Source organism: Suncus etruscus, chromosome 17 (genome assembly GCF_024139225.1).
Source record: "Suncus etruscus isolate mSunEtr1 chromosome 17, mSunEtr1.pri.cur, whole genome shotgun sequence".
Taxonomy (NCBI): domain Eukaryota; kingdom Metazoa; phylum Chordata; class Mammalia; order Eulipotyphla; family Soricidae; genus Suncus; species Suncus etruscus.
Window position 1 is genome coordinate 23,525,678 of NC_064864.1, and position 18,320 is coordinate 23,543,997.

Genomic DNA, 18,320 nt, shown 5'->3' on the forward strand with positions numbered 1-18,320 from the left:
TGTTCAGTCTGTTGGGTTGAGGACCCTAATGCATAGGCCCAAAGTTACTCTGTAGCCTGAATTTATTCTATTCTTAAATTCCTGTGATTAAAACTAAATACCATGATACAAACAAGCTGCTTCCACTAGTCTCTCTTGGTGAGATTAATCAAAGAGACCAGTGGAGTAGTGTACTCTTGGGCAGAGGAGTCAAGATGGTATGAAAACGAGGAGTACAAAGAGTTGGAATTTGCTGTAGCAGATTATCTCAAACTTCATACATTTCCGCATGACTTAAGAGCTAAAAAAGAAACAATTCTCCATCTCCACCACATCTCCTAAGAAACCCACCCCCCAGAAAAAAACCCAAAAACTTTGAGTAACCTAGTTCTGAACTATATTTTCAAGGATGTTTGCAGAGACAGTAGCTTTGGAAAATAGAATTAGGACTCCATCTAAAGCAAGTGCAGGTATGTTGGCAACTTTGTTAGAGTCTTTGTTTTAAGAATAAGGGGCAGCCAAGCTTATGGACAGTAGAAAAATATATGAATTTCCCTTTGCCTCTTTAGTGCAGCTCATGACTTGTGCAGGGATTATTTGGTCATCTTAGCCTGGATCTCAGGGAACTGTGTCTCAGAGAACTGTTGCAAGAAAATGTTGTTACTCTAGGGCCTGGAGCAATAGAACTGTGGGAGGGCTCTCACCTTGCACACAGCATAAGCACTACTGGGAGTGATCTCTGAGGCAAGAGCCAGGAGTAAGCTTTGAGCATTGCCAGGTGTGTGCCCCTCCAATGTTGGTACTCCTATTGCTGCAATAAACTTTGCTCTGTCTCTGACCCACGAGTGTATATACTCTCAACCTCCTTGAAGCTGAGGTAGGCCACTTGTCAGCTGGGACTTGTCAGCTGCTTTCATTATATTGTAAAACAGAGATAATATCACAAAATTCTACAAACATCATGATCCCAATTGTGTTAAAAGAGGGAGGTAAAAAGACCAAAGTGAAATATGTCAAAATATTAGCTATGTTTTATATTTGTTTTTTCCCCCCACACCTGTCAGAGCTCAGGGATTATTCCTGGCTCTGTGCTCAGAAATCGCTCCTGGCTGGCTCAGGGGACCATATGGGGTGTTGGGGATTGAATCTCAGTCCGTCCTGGGTCGGTAGCATGCAAGGCAAACTCCCTATCACTGTGCTATCTCCAGATTTATTCTTTTTTTTTTTTTTTTGGGTCACACCCGGCATCGCTCAGGGGTTACTCCTGGCTCCATCCATGCTCAGAAATCGCTCCTGGAAGGCTGGGGGACCATATGGGATGCTGGGATTCGAACTGATGACCTTCTGCATGAAAGGCAAATGCTTTATCTCCATGCGATCTCTCCAGCCCCAGATTTATTCTTTTTTTTGGGGGGGGGTTTGGGCCACACCCAGTGACGCTCATGGGTTACTCTTGGCTATGTGTTCAGAAGTCGCTCCTGGCTTGGGGGACCATATGGGACACCGGGGGATCGAACCATCCAAGGCTAGCGCAGGCAAGGCAGGCACCTTACCTCTAGCGCCACCACCCGGCCCCTTGATTTATTCTTATTTAAAAAACTTATTGGGGTCAGAGTGATCCCATATGATCCTCTGAGCCTGTCAGGAGTGATTTCTAGTGCAGAGTGAGAAATAATCCCCGAGTGCCACCAGGTGTGGCCCCCTCAAAAAACCCAAAATAATATTTATAAAAATATTTGGGCCTGAAGAGATAACACAGTGGCGTTTGCCTTGCAAGCAGCCGATCCAGGACCTAAGGTGGTTGGTTCGAATCCCGGTGTCCCATATGGTCCCCTGTTCCTGCCAGGAGCTATTTCTGAGCAGACAGCCAGGAGTAACCAAACCCTGAGCACTGCTGGGTGTGGCCCAAAAACAAAAACAAACAAAAAAATTGACACTCCAGTTAGGAATTAAAAGAATAAGATTTCTCTTGGGTTGGGGAGATTATTTCAAGGAGCCACATTGTCAGTGTAGCCCATGACAATTATAAAGAGCCCTGAAAGCAGGGATAGTTCAGATGAATGGAAATAATGTGTGCACGCACACGCAGATTAACAGTGTCAGATCAGAGAAGGGATGAACCAACCATAGGGTTCAGGCCCAATGATATAGCCCATGCAAGACAAAACTGAAGGATCACTCTGGGCAGTTCCTGTATGAAGGAGTAGTCAGACCCATGAACTCAGACAGAAGTAGAATGCTGACTCCCATGGGATGAGGGAAAGGAGGTTAGGGATGGGGACAGAGAAATTTAGGAGATGGTGGTGTAGACAGTTGTATAACAGTGTATATTGACAAGCACTGAGTTCCACTCGAGGTAGTTAGAATAATATTTCATATTATGGGTATTTACCCAATTATTTTACTTTATTTATTTATTTTTTACCATTCTTGATGGTGCTCAGGGATTACTCCTGGCTCTGTATTTAGGGATTACATCTAGAGGGACTGGGAAGACAGACTCTGGTGTCAGAAATTGAACCTGAGCTGTGAGCAAGGCAAGGGCCTCAACCCTGCACTATCTCTTCAGCCCTTAGGGTTTCTTTTTTTCTTTTTCTTTTTTTTTTTGATTTTTGGGCCACATCCGGCGGTGCTCAGGGTTACTCCTGGCTGTCTGCTCAGAAATAGCTCCTGGCAGGCACGGGGGACCATATGGGACACCGGGATTCGAACCAACCACCTTTGGTCCTGGATCGGCTGCTTACAAGGCAAACACCGCTATGCTATCTCTCCGGGCCCAGCCCTTAGGGTTTCTTAATAGAGCTCATGCCCAGTACTGAGAGGTGCCAAAGGAAATCTTTGATGCTCAGGGGAAAATGTATGTGTGCCAGGGATCAAATCTAGGACTTGCACATACAAGGCAAGTACCACTTGAATCGCATCCCAGGCCCTACTTTCAGGTATTTTTTGGGGGAGGTACATGCCCAATTGGTGAAGTACATGATAATATTGCCATTGAGGAAGAACCCCAAAACTGCCTTCCACAGTGTCTTACCCAGTTTACATTTCAACCAGTTGTGCATAGGGATTCTGCTTTCCACATATCTTCCCAACACTTGTCATTTACTGTTTCCTTTGCGTGCGTGTGTACGTGTGTGTGTTTGTGTGTGTGTGTGTGTGTGTGTGACATCCAAAGATGCTCAAGGGTTACTTAATTTCTGGCTCTTCTCTCAGGAGTTACTCCTGACAGTACTCAGGGGGGTCATATGGGATGCCAGGGATTGAACCTGGGTTGGCCACATGCAAGGCAAGTGCCCTACCTGCTCTACTATCACCTCAGCCCATTTCCTTTTCTAGGATGTGTGTGTGCCCACATCTGGTAGTGCTCAGGGATGACTCTTGACTCTGTGCTTAGGATCATTCTTGAAGGGCTTGGGGGACTGACCCCAGCTTGGGTGCTGGGGATTGAATCTGGGTCGGCCACGTGCAAGGTAAGTAGCCTCCCCGCTGTCCTGCCACTCTGGATATCCTTTAAGATGTGGGGCTGTGGGCCCGGAGAGATAGCACAGCAGTGTTTGCCTTGCAAGCAGCCGATCCAGGACCAAAGGTGGTTGGTTCGAATCCTGGTGTCCCATATGGTCCCCCGTGCCTGCCAGGAGCTATTTCTGAGCAGACAGCCAGGAGTAACCCCTGAGCACTGCCGGGCATGGCCCAAAAACCAAAAAAAAAAAAAAAAAAAAGATGTGGGGCTGTTCAAGTGACCCAGCTGGGGGGGCCAGTGAACCTGAAAGCTGTCTTCTTTAAGAGGGCACAGCAAGCACCCCCACTTTATCCAACCCTTATGCTGCTCACTATGGAGGCTTGGGTCTGAGCTGCTGCATTCATGTTGTGTGCGATGGAGAAGGAATGGAATGGATACACTTGTGAAAGCTGACAGCTCCCCAGGGTAGGGGCCACCTGGTTCACTCAGCCTGTCTCTCAATACTGTCCTGTTGCTTAACACAGGACAGAGAACATGTTTCACTTCCAATGTGGAAACAAAGGAACAGAAAGCTAAGGCTCAATAAGGAAACAAAATAAGAGGGAGTCCGGTGGTTCTAGTTATGCAATTATTTGCATATAGATATGTATGTATAACAATATGCATTTACAGAGAATGGGATGTGTGTGTGTGTGTGTGTGTGTGTGTGTGTTTGCATTTAAGGGTTAGAGCTGTGTAAAGATTGCCAGCAACTATCTTTCACAGTGTTGAGGGCTGGTAAAATGGCCCAACTTGAATCCACACATGAGACAGGCCATCAAGTAGGGCATTTGAACCCTAGGTCTGGACTGATGGCCTAAGTTTGTATTGCCACATCTACTCACACACATTCATTGCACTCTATGGAATATATTATGGAAAATAGAGTCAAGGGCAGAAATCCAATCAAATTAGAGATTTCCAGAAAAACCTAGGACCAATGTGGAAAACTATACTAAAGATTCTATACCAAGTTCTGAATCAGGCAAGGTCTAAACTGAAAAGCAGAAGAGGAGAGAATAGAGCATGAAATGAATTCCCGGGTGTCAGCTTAGAGAGACGGGCTGAGGGACAGGAGGGAAGCGACCGAAGGGAAAATGAACTCAGACATGGCTGAAGCTGCTGTGAACAGGCAGAATTTCTTCTTTATTGGCGAAGTCTCAGCTCTGTTTTAATGACCTTTACATGGAAGAAATCAGCCTCCCCAGATTAGCTGGTATCATCTCATTGGTTTAGTTAGATAGCCTTGGGTTTAATCACATCTACAAAATACCTTCACAGCTATACCTAGATTAGCATCTGATTGAATAACTGGAGACCATGGCCTGCCTCTACCCCTGTTTCTCCAAGTCATCCATGGGGCCAGTGACTCAGGGTCTGCCTCACTCTCTCACTCCCACACATACTCCTGGCCTGGCTCTGTCCTTGCTGAGTGTCCCTAGAAAAGAAAAGACCCTCAGCACTGGGAATCTCAAGCCTAATATCAACCCCACCCATGCTATGAGTTCAAATCTACACAAAAATACTGCCAAATGAGGGGGCAGCTGGTCTGTTTTGTAGGAGTACTCCTCCTCTCCATCACTCCCCAAACCTTTCATCAGTCACTTTAGGATGTGTGCTGGCACCCAGGGAGAGGGGCCAGGCAGTGGCCCCCATCTGATCTTCCTCCAGGGGTGCTAACAGGGGCCTACACAGCGTGGGAGGTCTGGGAGTCATAAGGGAGAATGGGACCTGTCAAGCCTTTGCACTTGCTGGTGGGGGAGGCAGAAGGGCTTAGGCCAGGGCCTGTGGCTACTCCTTCACGATGTTGGGGACGTAGCTGGGTTTCACAGCTTCTGCGAGCTCCTGGGCGTACATGTCATATCTGCCCGTCATCTGAAAGCAAAGCACAGGTTGGAGGTTCCCCTTCCCGACAGCACTGACGTTTCCTCCTCCATCTGTCACCGCTGGGGGCCACAGGGCAACCAGAAGGCTAAAGGCAGGTCAATTCAGTGCTATGGGAAGAGTGGGGATGACTTATATGTTCAGGTCCCTCCTCCGGGAAGAACTCCAAGAGGTCTTCCAGGCAGAAAGAAAGGGACCTGTCCCAGGAGAGCAGCCTGTAGTCCAGAGGGCTGTGACCTGCTTCAGTCACCAGCCAGGAGCCCCTGACCAAATGACTCCTCTTCATGGAGACAGGCAGTGACTGGGAGAGGGCAGGGCAGGGCTGGAGGGCCCACAGGTACTTATTCCTGTTTTTTTTTCCCTCTTCCCCAGACCTGACATCCTCTCACATATCACCAATTCCAGCTTAGGAAGTCTTCAGCTTCTGAAGGGAGGGTTGCATGAGGGGGGTAACACCAGGCATGCTCAGGGCTGATTCCTGGCTCTGTGCTCAGATTCATTCCTACTGGAACTTGGGGGACCACTTGTGGTACTAGGGATTGAACCTGGCTTGACTATATGTAAGCAAATGCCTCACCTCTTTACTATCTGTCCAGCCCCGAACTTCTTTTTAAAAAATGGCCTGAGGGGCTGGAGAAATAGCATAATGGTAGGGCGTTTGCCTTGCACACAGCTGACCCAGGACGGACCTGGGTTTGATTCCCGGCATCCCATATGGTCATCTGAGCCTGCCAGGAGCAATTTCTGAGCACAGAGGCAGGAGTAACCCCTGAGCATCACAGGGTGTGGCCCCAAAAGCAAATTAATAAATATAAATAAATAAATAAATAAAAATGGCCTTGAGAAAACATCCTATTAATTCCAGCTTCTACTTTGCATGAATCTGAGTGGCCTTGGAGACTTTCCTATGAGCAAGGCCTAGATTGTCTGAGTAAAATTTACATTTTGTTTTATTGTTTTGGGGTGACAATTGGTGATGCTCAGGGCATGATCCTGGCTCTGTGCTCACTGTTCACTCCTGGCAGGGCCCTGAAACCTTAAAGGGTACCAGGTTAACATCTAGGTTGGGCTCAGGCAAGCACCATACTTGTAATATCTCTCTGCCCCTGACAAGGATCTGAAACGCAGGGAATAGGCCCAAGAATCCCAGTGAGAATGGGAGCCAGGCCTGCAGCTCCCAGCTTGCTTTTGCTTTGCTTTCTGTCTAGCTCCAAGCCTGACACCGAGGCAGGCCCATTCATTCAATCAGGGCAACTCACTCCTGTCTGGTAAGCTCAGAACCAGTGCTGAGTTGGTGGAAATAGCAACCACCAGGCACTAAGGAAGCAAAATGATCTCTCCCCATGATGAGATGCTGTACTCTGGGCACCCTTGGCCATGGGTGCTGCTGCCCCAATCTGGGATAGTGAACACAAACACTATTTCCAGGACCTCTCTAACCTCATTACTAGCATTGTTAAATCACAGAGGCTTCGGGCCTGGAGAGATAGCACAGCGGTGTTTGCCTTGCAAGCAGCCGATCCAGGACCTAAGGTGGTTGGTTCGAATCCCAGTGTCCCATATGGTCCCCCGTGCCTGCCAGGAGCTATTTCTGAGCAGACAGCCAGGAGTAACCCCTGAGCATCGCCGGGTGTGGCCCCAAAGCAAAACAAAACAAAACAAAAAAAAATCACAGAGGCTTCCAAAGGCCTTCAACTTAAGCCCCTTGTTGTATCCATGAGGCTCGGTAGAGGGGAGCTTGTTTGGGGGTGAGCAAGCCATGCAGTGGCAGAGGCAGTTCAGGCTTTGCCTCTGCTTTTTCAGCACGACTCACTCCTCTGTCTCACCAAGGCCTAGACTGTGGGGCCTGGACACAGGTGGAGCCAGACACACACATTCATCTTGTGATAAGTGCAAAAGCCTGGAAAGGCAAAAAAGCATTAGAGAAGCCAATCCGCTCTATTCGCTGGACAAATGAAATTGAGATTAATTTGTGAGAAGACACCCAGAACCTAAATAAGATGAAAGGAGAATTGATTGAGGCTTGCTGCCTGGCAGTATTCGCCTGGTGGCTCTGCCCAGAAGTACCAGGAAGGCTGGGATCTGAGAGATTTACAGGGTCGCTGCATAGTATGAGCCCCCTGTGCCTTCCCATGGTCACCAGGCTGGCAAGCCCAGCTGTGGCACTTCCCAGAACCAGACAAGGGCCAGCAGGAGAGCTAGGGCCGCAGGCACCCACCTTGAAGTTCCAGATGTCACTCATCTGTCGGCAAAGGTTGAGGTTGAGCTCAGCGACCAGCAGCCCGTCGCGGTTGCGGGGGAGCCCAGGGGTGCGGCTGCTATCGGGAGCGGCCACATAGCTTGAGCCATAAAAGTAGCCAAAGTCCTGGTGAGCTTTGGAGGAGCAGAGACAAGGCCTGAGCTGTGTGTGGAAAAGGGCAGGCTCTACAAGGACTAGGCATGTGGAAGGACAGGCAGGAGAAATGATCCATGTGACCTTCCTCAAGACTACCTCTAGCCAAAATCCTTAGGACTTATGTCCCCCCAAAACTGGAAGACCCTACTGCTTGTCAATCCACTGTCTTCACCCTGCCACTTGGGGGTTGAGCCCCACCTGGCACTGCTCTCCTGATCATTCCTGACAATGCTTGGGGATGAAATCCTGGTCAGCCTCATGCAAGGCCAGCAATTTCCCTCTTGTACTCCCCAGGGCTGACTAGGCACATCTCTAAATGTCACGCATGTCGAGGCAATGCCATTTGTGCCTACAATGGGGGTCGGAGGGCCTCCAGGGAGACCTGTCTCTGTGGTGCTCTGCACCATGAACTGAGGCTCTATCCTAACCAGCTTTTCAGGGAAGCTCACCCCAACAGTGCCCTCTAGTTCCCCAAGCCACATTAGAGATAGTGCAATTCCTCCCTGAGAAGAACAAACACCCCAACCTCATCTTATTCCTGACTACAGGGTAAGACCAGGTGGGACCTCCTGGCAGTAACTGCCAGAAGAGGAAAACCAGTGATGGGTTCCAGGAATCCACCACCAGGAGGGCTAATTTGGGGGGGCGGGCTGTGACAGGGTCTGGTGGACAGGGGCAAAGGAGAGAGAAAAGGAGGGTCTGTAGATGTTGTAACCCTCTTTCAGGGACCTATAAACGACTCCAAATCTTCACACTTTCCAGGGAGACAGAGTCTAGTAGAGTTCTGTTCCTTCCCCATGTGGGGAGCCAGAGGATCTCCATTGCCTGTTCATGGCCTCTCTATGGCCAGTTTCTCACAACAGGTGGCAAGGCAGAGGGAGTCCAATATTCCTCTGACTCCACCCTGAGGAGGCAAAGGCTGAAAGAGCCCAATGCTGCAGGTGATTCTGGAACTTACCTTTCTTCCCATCTCCAGAGGTAAATTCATTGGGGAAGTGCTCCTAGGAGAGAAAAACCAGCTTTAGCCTGTAGGTGGCAGCAACGCGCTGCTCACCATCAAACCAGGCTCTGGTAAAGTCCTATATTTATTTATTTATTTATTTATTTATTTATTTATTTATTTATTTATTTATTTATTTATTTTAGTAAAAGTGAGAGGGAAAGGCTTATCTCCTGGGCAGTCAACAAGTTCTTATTAAGGGTCCTCCTGAGAAATCCTTCCCCCCAAAAAGCAAATGTGGATGGCCTTTGGGGGAACTTGACAAAGAACCAGGCTACTTTTGGGTACTTTACTTTATTATTTTATTTTATTTTATTCTTTTCTTTTCCTTTATATTGCTTTGGGGGTACTTTATGATTTGCAGGGAGACTAATAGTTTTTAGATTCCCAGTGGATCTTGGGCTGTGGAAGGAGTGAAAACCCCTGGCTTGGTTCTGTGAGGGCTGTCCAGGTGGATTTACACAGATAGTGTCACTTGCTGCTTTCTTTTTTGTTTGTTTGTTTGTTTTGTTTTTTTGGGGGGGTCTTACCTGGCAATACTTAGGGGTTACTCCTGGCTCTACACTCAAAAATCGCTCCTGCCAGGCTCAGGGGACCATATGGGATGCCGGGATTTGAACCACCGTCCTTCTGCATGCAAGACAAATGCCTTACCTCCATGCTATTTCTCTTTCAATATCATCCCCAAGTGCACATTGGCTTGAAGGAATATATGGGCTAATGAAAACCCCTCTCATTAGGTGGTCAAACATGAGATGGACTTAAGTGGAGGAACTTCACTTAACACCAGTTGATCAGATGCTCTTATTAGAGTTTGACATTTTGTTAATAAGAATGAGGAAGAAAATTATTGCATAATGAAGACATTGTGTCTGCCTATCAGAACTGGCATGGGTATGGGGCCAGAAAGAAGAAACTGGATACTTGGTCATGATAATGTGAGAGCCACTCCAGAGAATTTCAGTTAAAAAACAAAACCAGAGAGAAACAGAGGAAGGACCCAGAGATAATGTGGGAGGTGGGAGGTCAAACTCTGCAGGGTGCTAGGATTGGTGGCAGGTACTGGAGAAGGAACAGAAGGAAGAGGTGAGAGCTTGCACAGGCCAGCCTAGCTCCTTCCCATCCTGGCCCTGCCCTGGGTCTCAGCTGGTCCAAAGGACCAGCCCTCTTTGTGTGTGTGTGTGTGTGTGTGTGTGTGTGTGTGTGTGTGTGTGGTTTTTGGGCCACACCCAGCGATGCTCAGGGGTTACTCCTGGCTGTCTGCTCAGAAATAGCTCCTGGCAGGCACAGGGAACCATATGGGACACCGGGATTCGAACCAACTACCTTTGGTCCTGGATCGGCTGCTTGCAAGGCAAACGCCACTGTGCTATCTCTCTGGGCCCAGGACCAGCCCTCTTTAGGCAGTTTATCCCTTCATCCCTCCGCAGTGCCCCTTTCGAAAGGGCTGGGATAGACCCAAGGTACTTACCTCCCCAACACGGTTGATGGCACAGGTGAAACAGTGATTGGCAATGGCTGCATTTCTTGCCTCGATGGGCCACAGGGACTCACTGTGAGAAAGGAATGGGTGAAAGTGGGTTGTGTGTGGGCTTTGCCATCAGACTTGGTAGGTGTTGAGTGTGGCTTCTTGTTAGTTTTCACTCTACTTTTGCCCAGGGCAAAGGCTTCCTCTTCCTTTTTACCAAACACAACAACACAACAAACAACAAAATTTGTTTTGCCGAGGGCAAAGGCAGAGTGTAAACTAAAAGCCACTGGTCCTGTGGTGCCCAGGGTGGGTGGGCCAGGGAGACCTGTGGGTGCCTGTGGGCACTACAAACCCTGAAGTTAGTCAACTTGTCCTCAGCCTGCCCCGAGCTGGCGCCTATGGAGATTCCTTGCTATAGACAGGAGAAGCTTTGCTGAACCAGAGTCTTGCCTGAGACTCAGTTTCCCTCTCTGACACTTCCTCAAGGGGAGATGGTGAGGTGGTACTGACCAGACTACCGAAGCTTCTGAGAGAGACAACACAGCAGATTTTGGGAACTCTGTGCTCTGTTTTCACCACCTCGCCCCTGTCTGATCGGTGAGAGCTCACTAGACTGAGCAAAACCTCACTTGGCACTAGCAGCGGGCAGCTAGGACCCTAAAGGGGCTGTATATTCCTCATCCCTCTTGTTCTGGGCTTCTCTGCAAATTGACCTCCATAGGGGGCAGATTTTAGGCCCAGAACACTAAAGCACAAAGCACAGAACTCAGGTAAGGGTGTGGGGGAGAAGTTTGGAGGCAGGAACTACCTACTCAGAGCTACCCATTTTTGTTTGTTTTGGGGCCACACCCAGTGATCTCAGAGGTTTTTCATGGCTTCTGCACTCAGGAATTACTCTTGGTGGTGCTTGAACCATATAGGATGCTGGTGATTGAACCTAAGTAGGCTGCATACAAGGGAAGAGTCCTACCTGCTGTACTATCTCTCCAGCCCTGGTTCCCATTTCTTAGGGCTATCTCAATGTCCTCCACTGAGCCCTGAGTAATTCTCTGCTTATCTTTTTGTTTGTTTGTTTGTTGTTTTTAGGCCACACCTGGTGGCATTTATGATTAACCCTAGCTCTGCACTCAGAATTACTTCCAGTAGGGGCTGGAGAAATAGCATGGAGGTAGGGCATGCATGCAGAAGGTCTTGCATGCAGAAGGACGGTGATTCAAATCCCGGCATCCCATGTGTCCCCCCAAGTCTGCCAGGAATGATTTCTGAGCGTAGAGTCAGGAATGACCCCTGAGCACTGCCGAGTGTAACTCCAAAACAAACAAACAAGCAAACAAACAAACAAAAAGAATTATTTCCGGCAGGCTCAGGAAACCATATGAATTGCTGGAGATCAAACCTGGCTGGCCATGTACAAGACAATCACCCTACCCTCCGTGTTATTGCTGTCACACCCCCCCCCCCTTTATTTTTGAGCCACATCAGATGGTGATCAGAGCTTACTCCTGGTTCTGCATCCAGGAATTACTCCTGGTGAGGCTCAGGGGATCATATGCTGGGGACTAAACCTGGGCCGGATATGTGCAAGATAGAGTCCTGCCCACCGTGACTTTGTAGCCTCTCCAGTGGCTCTCTGACTGGGATGAAGGGCTCTGCACAGAAAAAGCCCAGCCAGGAACCTGGAGGCAGAGGCTGGGCTGCCTTGCTGGTGTTTTGGGGTCGCTCATAGGCATCAAAAGTCTCCTCTGGGGCCGGGCGGTGGCGCTAAAGGTAAGGTGCCTGCCTTGCCTGCGCTAGCCTTGGACGGACCGCGGTTCGATCCCCCGGTGTCCCATATGGTCCCCCAAGCCAGGAGCAACTTCTGAGCGCATAGCCAGGAGTAACCCCTGAGCGTTACTGGGTGTGGCCCAAAAACAAAAACAAAAAAAAGTCTCCTCTAATCTCCATAAAAAGCACTTGGAGGCCCTGTCCTTCTCCAGCCTACCAACTAAAACAGGCCATGGCGTTCAGACATCCTTGCCATTAATTATGTCTTCTCTGAGGAACAATATCACTGAGGTTCTGGATTGACAGGTATAATGCCCACTTAGAAACAATGAGTGACGGGGAGCAAAATGTCCCGGAATCTTCCTTCCTGTCAGTGTACACCTGGTTTAAACCAGGGAGTAGGTGGAGGGGGTGGTTGCTTGTCACATGTCTAATTCTCAGGAGGATTCACGAGTCTGGAAAAAAAAAATCACAGGCTTGATTGAGGGAACTCATTTTACTGCTCCCCCCGCTCCTTAGCTGCTCAGGCAAGCTGACAAAACTTTTAGAAAAGATGTTGAGAGGAGCACACTCGTAAATGACATTTTCAGGAATTCAACAGACAGTCGCAAGGTGAGTGCCTATCAAACATTTTTCTTGCAAAATCTCCAGGGAGGGTGTGTTGCTTAGGACTCAAGCCCACAGCCGGCAATAAAAAAAAAAGTTGGGCTCTTCAAATAAGTCAGAAAAAGGAAGCCAGAGCCAGGGGTTTCGGGAGATCTCAGGGCATGTGGAGCCACTGAGAGTCCACTAGGGACATGAGAACATCTACCATATTCCCAGGACAGCATACTCAGCCCACCCCCTAGAAATAATCAAAGTAGGGAGACAAGCTACAGACACACAGGCAGCAATCTCTGACCTGAAGACTGCATACATTGCAAAACAGCCTGGTTCATGAAAAGTATGTGGACCCAACTGAGAGCGCAACATGAGTCAGGCCACAGTGACACTCCACAGAGTGTGTGGAAAAGGGAATCTCTGATGTGGGCAGATGCCAGAAAAGAAAGGGGATAGAAGGTTCTGGAAGTTGTGATCTAGTGCTTATATGCAAGTAAGAATTTATTTAGCATCATATTGTTTTGTCATATCAGGATGTGCTCAGTGAGGCTGACTCCTGGCTCTGTACTTAAGGATCATGGGACCATAGGGAGTACTGGGGATTGAACCTGGGTCAAGCTGCATTCCAGGTAGCTAGTGTCTTACTCACTTAAGAAACCAACAGTCGTAAATTTTCTATATTCCATGACCATCCTTGGCAATAAACTCCAGAGAGTTCTACCCTAGTTTGGAAACATCTCTCCACCCTACCCCACCCCTAAGGGTGTATCGTCATAATATGGCTTAATTTTTGTTTTTGTTTTTGTTGTTTTGGTGGCGGGGGAGGAGACACACCCAGTTAGGCTCTGGTTTCGAAGCCAGGAATCTCTCTAGTATAGTGCTCAGGGATGCTGAGGATTGGACTCCCATCTGGTGTGCTCAAGCCGTTCTACCCACTCTATTATTGGTCTGGCCCTGAAGTGGCTTAAATTTCATAGTCTCTTTTTGGTGGCCAAGAAGAGATGGTTCTAAATGTCCTTAACCCCAACATTTCTCATTCCCAGTTTTTCTCTTAGTATAAATAACACTGACAGGAATACTGACAGGAATCTCTTCACCGGTACAACCTGTTCCCCTCCTCTCACCCCTGCTTCACCCCCGCTTCCTTTTTTTAGAATTCCTTTCTTAGGCTCAAATTCTAGAAGTTTAACAATCTGGGTGTGAACTTTGTTTTGTTTTGTTTTTGGGTCACACCTGGCTGTACTCCAGGGTTACTCCTGGCTCTACGCTCAGAAATCGCTCCTGGTGGGGCCGGGTGGTGGCGCTGGAGGTAAGGTGCCTGCCTTGCCTGCGCTAGCCTAGGACGGACCGCGGTTCGATCCCCGGCATCCCATATGGTCCCCCAAGAAGCCAGGAGCAACTTCTGAGCGCATAGCCAGGAGTAACCCCTGAGCGTCACAGGGTGTGGCCCAAAAACCAAAAAAAGAAATCGCTCCTGGCACGCTCAGGGGGACCATATGAGATGCCGGGATTCGAACCACCATCCCTACCTCCATGCTATCTCTCTGGCCCCTGGGTGTGAACTTTTTTTTGTTTTTGTTTTTGTTTTTGTTTTTGTTTTTGGGTCACACCCGGCAGTGCTCAGGGATTATTCCTGGCTCCAGGCTCAGAAATTGCTCCTGGCAGGCATGGGGGGGGGGGACACCATATGGGGCGCCGGGATTTGAACCAATGACCTCCTGCATGAAAGGCAAACGCCTTACCTCCATACTATCTCTCCGGCCCCGGGTGTGAAATTTTTAAGGATTCATGAAAAATACTGACTTTCCAAAAGACTAGCTTTTTTTTTTTTTTTTTTTTTTTTTAGAACTGCCAGCCACATCACACCTTGGAAAGACCCAAGTAGGATAGGATGCTTGTTAGCGGAGAAAGGAAAATCAATAGTTTTTAATAAGCCTAACAGGCTACTGAGGACATAAGCAGTTGTGTGCTTATTATACCAGGGCGCTTCTGTTTGCTTAATTGGGTCTAATAAAAGTCCACGGAAGTGGGGTCAGGAAGGTGGTTCTTTGAATCTGGGCCACCGCTTAGCTTGTGCTGATTCAAGAGGCAGTGGGGGAGGGACAGTTGCTCCAAGGACCCTTCGGGGAGTCTCCTCTTCCCACTTGCTGAAATGTCTCACATAGGAAGGGAGGGTCTGGGGAGTGGCTCTGAGGGACTCCATCTGCTAGGCTAGGGGGTGGATGATCATAACTTGACTACCAAAGCAACTGTTAGGAGCAGGTCATTGTCATGTGATCCAGGCATAACATTCCCCCTGACCACTTCTGGATGAAGACAAGACCTTCAGTTGCACGATAGGGTGGCCGACCCAAGACATAGACAATCTGAGTTCTATCTTGGGACCTGCTCTGCCAAGCTGCCCTTGAGAAGGGGATGCAGTGCCCAGAAGGAAAGCTCGGAGTGATGGTACAGTGTGTAAGGTTTTGCTTTGTGTGTAGCTGACCTGGGTTTGATCTCTGGATCCCATATGGTTTCCTGAGCACCATCAGCAGTGATTCCTGAATGCAGAGCCAGGAGAAAACCCTGAGAACTGCTGGGTATGGCAGCAAACTTAAAACAAACAAACAAAAAACCCTGGTGATGTAAAGGGTCATGTCCCAACATTTAGAGGAAAATTAGAAGGAATTTTACTACAGACAAGAGTGACAACCAGCAATGCCAAGCAGTCCAGGGGCTTTCTCCAGCTCAGCCTGCTGGATTGTGGCCACCAGCATACAGAGAGTCAAAATTGGTACTTTGACCCCAGGAATGCTGCTTCAGAGGAAGTGAGCTGGTCCGGGAGAGATTCTGCATATAAATCTCAGAGCTCTGGATTCTCAGGATGATGCAAAACTGGAAACCACCCACAGGCTCAGTTATGGGGGGTTGAGAAAGGCAATAGCCACATGGGGCTGCTGAACCCTCTGCTGGCCACCATTAAGCAAGGTGGGGTCCTGCCCTGTAGTGTGGGGGCTGCTAGACAGCCCCACTGCTTTGCTCAGAACACTTTGATGGGTTTCTCTAATACCTGAAGCCACGCGAGATGCAACGGGAAAAACAGTCTCACTGATTAAAAATGAGTTTCAGGGACCAGAGAGATAAAACAGTAGGTAGGGCAGGATAATTGTCTTGCACAGCGGCTGACCTAGGTTGGACCACTACACCCTTTATGGTCTCTTGAGTTCCATCAGGAATGAACCCTGAGAACAACTGGGTGTGGATCCAAAAGAAACAGAAAAATGCTAGAAGTGGGACTTTCCTGAATCTTGGCATAGAGGATTTTCCTATATGGGGTTTTCCTCATCTCCACGTTCAGAATCAGTCAAGACTGGGGGATTGCAGGAGAAAAGCTCTTCGGTAGAGTTGGGGAGGACAGTTCTTTGGGGGGAAAGGCAGGGGGTTGTGCTCGCCTAATGAGGACTCTGGCGTGTTGACCTCCTTCAAAGACCTCAGGCCTCTGATGGTTCATCCCAGAATCCTCCCGCATCCTGCCTGCTGACTGACCTGAGCGCTCCAATGGTGGCCGAAGGGTTGAATATGATCTCAGCCCCGTTGATGCTGTACATGAGCCAGTTGAGGGGATGATGTCGCCCGTAGCAAATGTTCACTGCGATCCTCCCGAACTGGGTCTGGAACACGGGGTGGCCCAGGGTTCCCTCCATGTAGTAAGTGGACTGAAAAACAGGGGATTGCGCACTGAAACCTCAGAGCTGTCTGATTTCCCTTTGCAAAGAAACAGCAGAAGTCATGGCATATCATCAGGACTCCAAGGCGCAATCTTAGATGTGTGACTCAGAGCATCATCAATACACTTATGAACCACAAAGAAAAACAAAGAAATCAAATGTGCTAACAAGTCAAGCCAAGGAGGAAATCGGGGAATTACCATGGCTTGAGCATTTACCCACTTTTTCTTTTTGGATATGTCAGAAAATAAAAATTCCTTCAGCAGTTCCCTCATGGTATTTTAGGATGAATTTTGGTGCGGTTTCAATCATGGTGCAAGGAAAGACTGAGGTTTGATCAATGGAAACATGGGTTGGTCACCATCTTCACCAACTACATGTCCCTGTAAGACATGCTAAAGTCTGGGTATGAGACTGGATCCCCGCATATGTAACTCGTCCAGCTGCTGATGGCCCACTTGAGATCAATATTCTATACCCTAATCTAGCCTATCTCCATCAGGATCCCCACGCATCATGCTGAAGTCAGGATTTCCCTGCAGAGAAAGCTGGTAGGACTGTCCTGTCATCCCAGCCCTTTCACCTACTCCCTGAGACGAATGCTCCTGGGATCTTTTTAAGGACCATCTTGAGGGGATCTCGAGTGTTAGTCAGGGTGCTGCTGATTTTTTATCCAGAGCACTTCATTTCCTATCATGAATCTTAGAACTTACCAGTCAGGTGGCAAGCAGGGCAGACATGGGACAGATTCTGGGACTTGGAGACAGGAAAGATAGCCATGCCCTGACTGTGGGAAGCTAACGATTAATCCTAGGGTAAACAGGTGCCTTCCCACCCTCATCTCCAGCTGTTACTGAGAAACGCTGGCTGGCTTCTCTCTTCCCAGCAGTTGGCTCTGCAGATCCTTTTCTTGTCTATGTGCCAGTCTGAGAAGGGCTGGGACCTTCACAATTGGGCAGAAACGTAAAGGTCAGGGACCAGCATGGGCTGAGATTTTTGTATCTTAGGTATCAAGTGGAGTCCATATCCTTTCTTCATAGGTCCACTCCCTCCAGCCCAGCTTCCTGCAATTGGCAACAGCCAATCAGAAAAGCTCTCTTGACATGTCCTGATGTGTTGAGGTGGGAAGGACTGCATAGCACATTGAATCACTGTCACTCCACAGGAGTACCCAGCCAGTCAGACCCACTACTGAGCAGTAGATGTCCTCCCTCCTGAAGACAAGGATTTGGGTGCAACGGCTGAGGAGGTGAGAGCCTGAAGAGGCCCCCATATCATCTCATGTATGCACTACTGATTTTTCTTTCAATTTATGTACCATGTACTTCAAAGGCAAATTTTAAGAGATGAAGTCAGGATGTATCAAGCATAAACAAGCAAAACCAAGCCTCCTTGGTGCCTAGGTATCTGGGTTTTTTCCATCTGAGGACCCTCTGCCCTGTGACATAGGGTAGGTCTGGAGGTGCCTTCCGCACTGGATCCAGTGTGTGGTGGCGCTTCCTCGAAGGGGCCCATAGAGATCTACTGTGGTAGGGGCTGCTCACCTCGTTGAAATCACCCACTCGGGGGATGTGGTTTTTCCTGGTCTTCCCAAGCACTGCTCCCAAATTGGAGATCACCACGGCCGTGTTCCACAGAACATCACCGTGCTCGCTATCTCGTTCCAGGATGGGGGACACTACCACCATGTTATGTTTCTTGGCCAGCTGAAAAAGATGAGGACAGCAGTGTTCCATTTTGCCCTTTTATTTATTTATTTATTTATTTATTTATTTATTTATTTATTTAATTTTATTTTTGGGTCACACCCCACAGTGTTCAGGGGTTACTCCTGGCTCTATGCTCAGAAATCACTCCTGGCAGACTCAGGGGACCATATGGGATGCCGGGATTCGAACCACCTTCCTTCTGCATGCAAGGCAAATGCCCTACCTCCATGCTATCTCTACAGCCCCTCTATTTTGCTTTTTAATAAAAATTTTTTGCAGGTTTTTTTGGGGGGGCTATTCCCAGCCCAAAAT

At 48.5% G+C, this 18,320-nt stretch overlaps 1 protein-coding gene across 1 annotated transcript in view; it reads right to left on the minus strand.

Moving 5' to 3' along the window:
- Window positions 1–5,240: 5,240 nt before the first annotated feature.
- The window catches only part of UPB1 (beta-ureidopropionase 1), a 39,178-nt gene continuing 26,098 nt past the window's right edge, over window positions 5,241–18,320 (minus strand). The window contains exons 5-10 of the mRNA XM_049790711.1: window positions 17,844–18,005; window positions 16,118–16,287; window positions 10,229–10,310; window positions 8,716–8,758; window positions 7,581–7,735; window positions 5,241–5,353 (exon numbers count right to left, since the gene is read on the minus strand). Coding sequence (XP_049646668.1) covers window positions 5,270–5,353; window positions 7,581–7,735; window positions 8,716–8,758; window positions 10,229–10,310; window positions 16,118–16,287; window positions 17,844–18,005 — 696 coding nt within the window. The 3' untranslated portion in view covers window positions 5,241–5,269. The remainder of the gene's footprint in view (window positions 5,354–7,580; window positions 7,736–8,715; window positions 8,759–10,228; window positions 10,311–16,117; window positions 16,288–17,843; window positions 18,006–18,320) is intronic.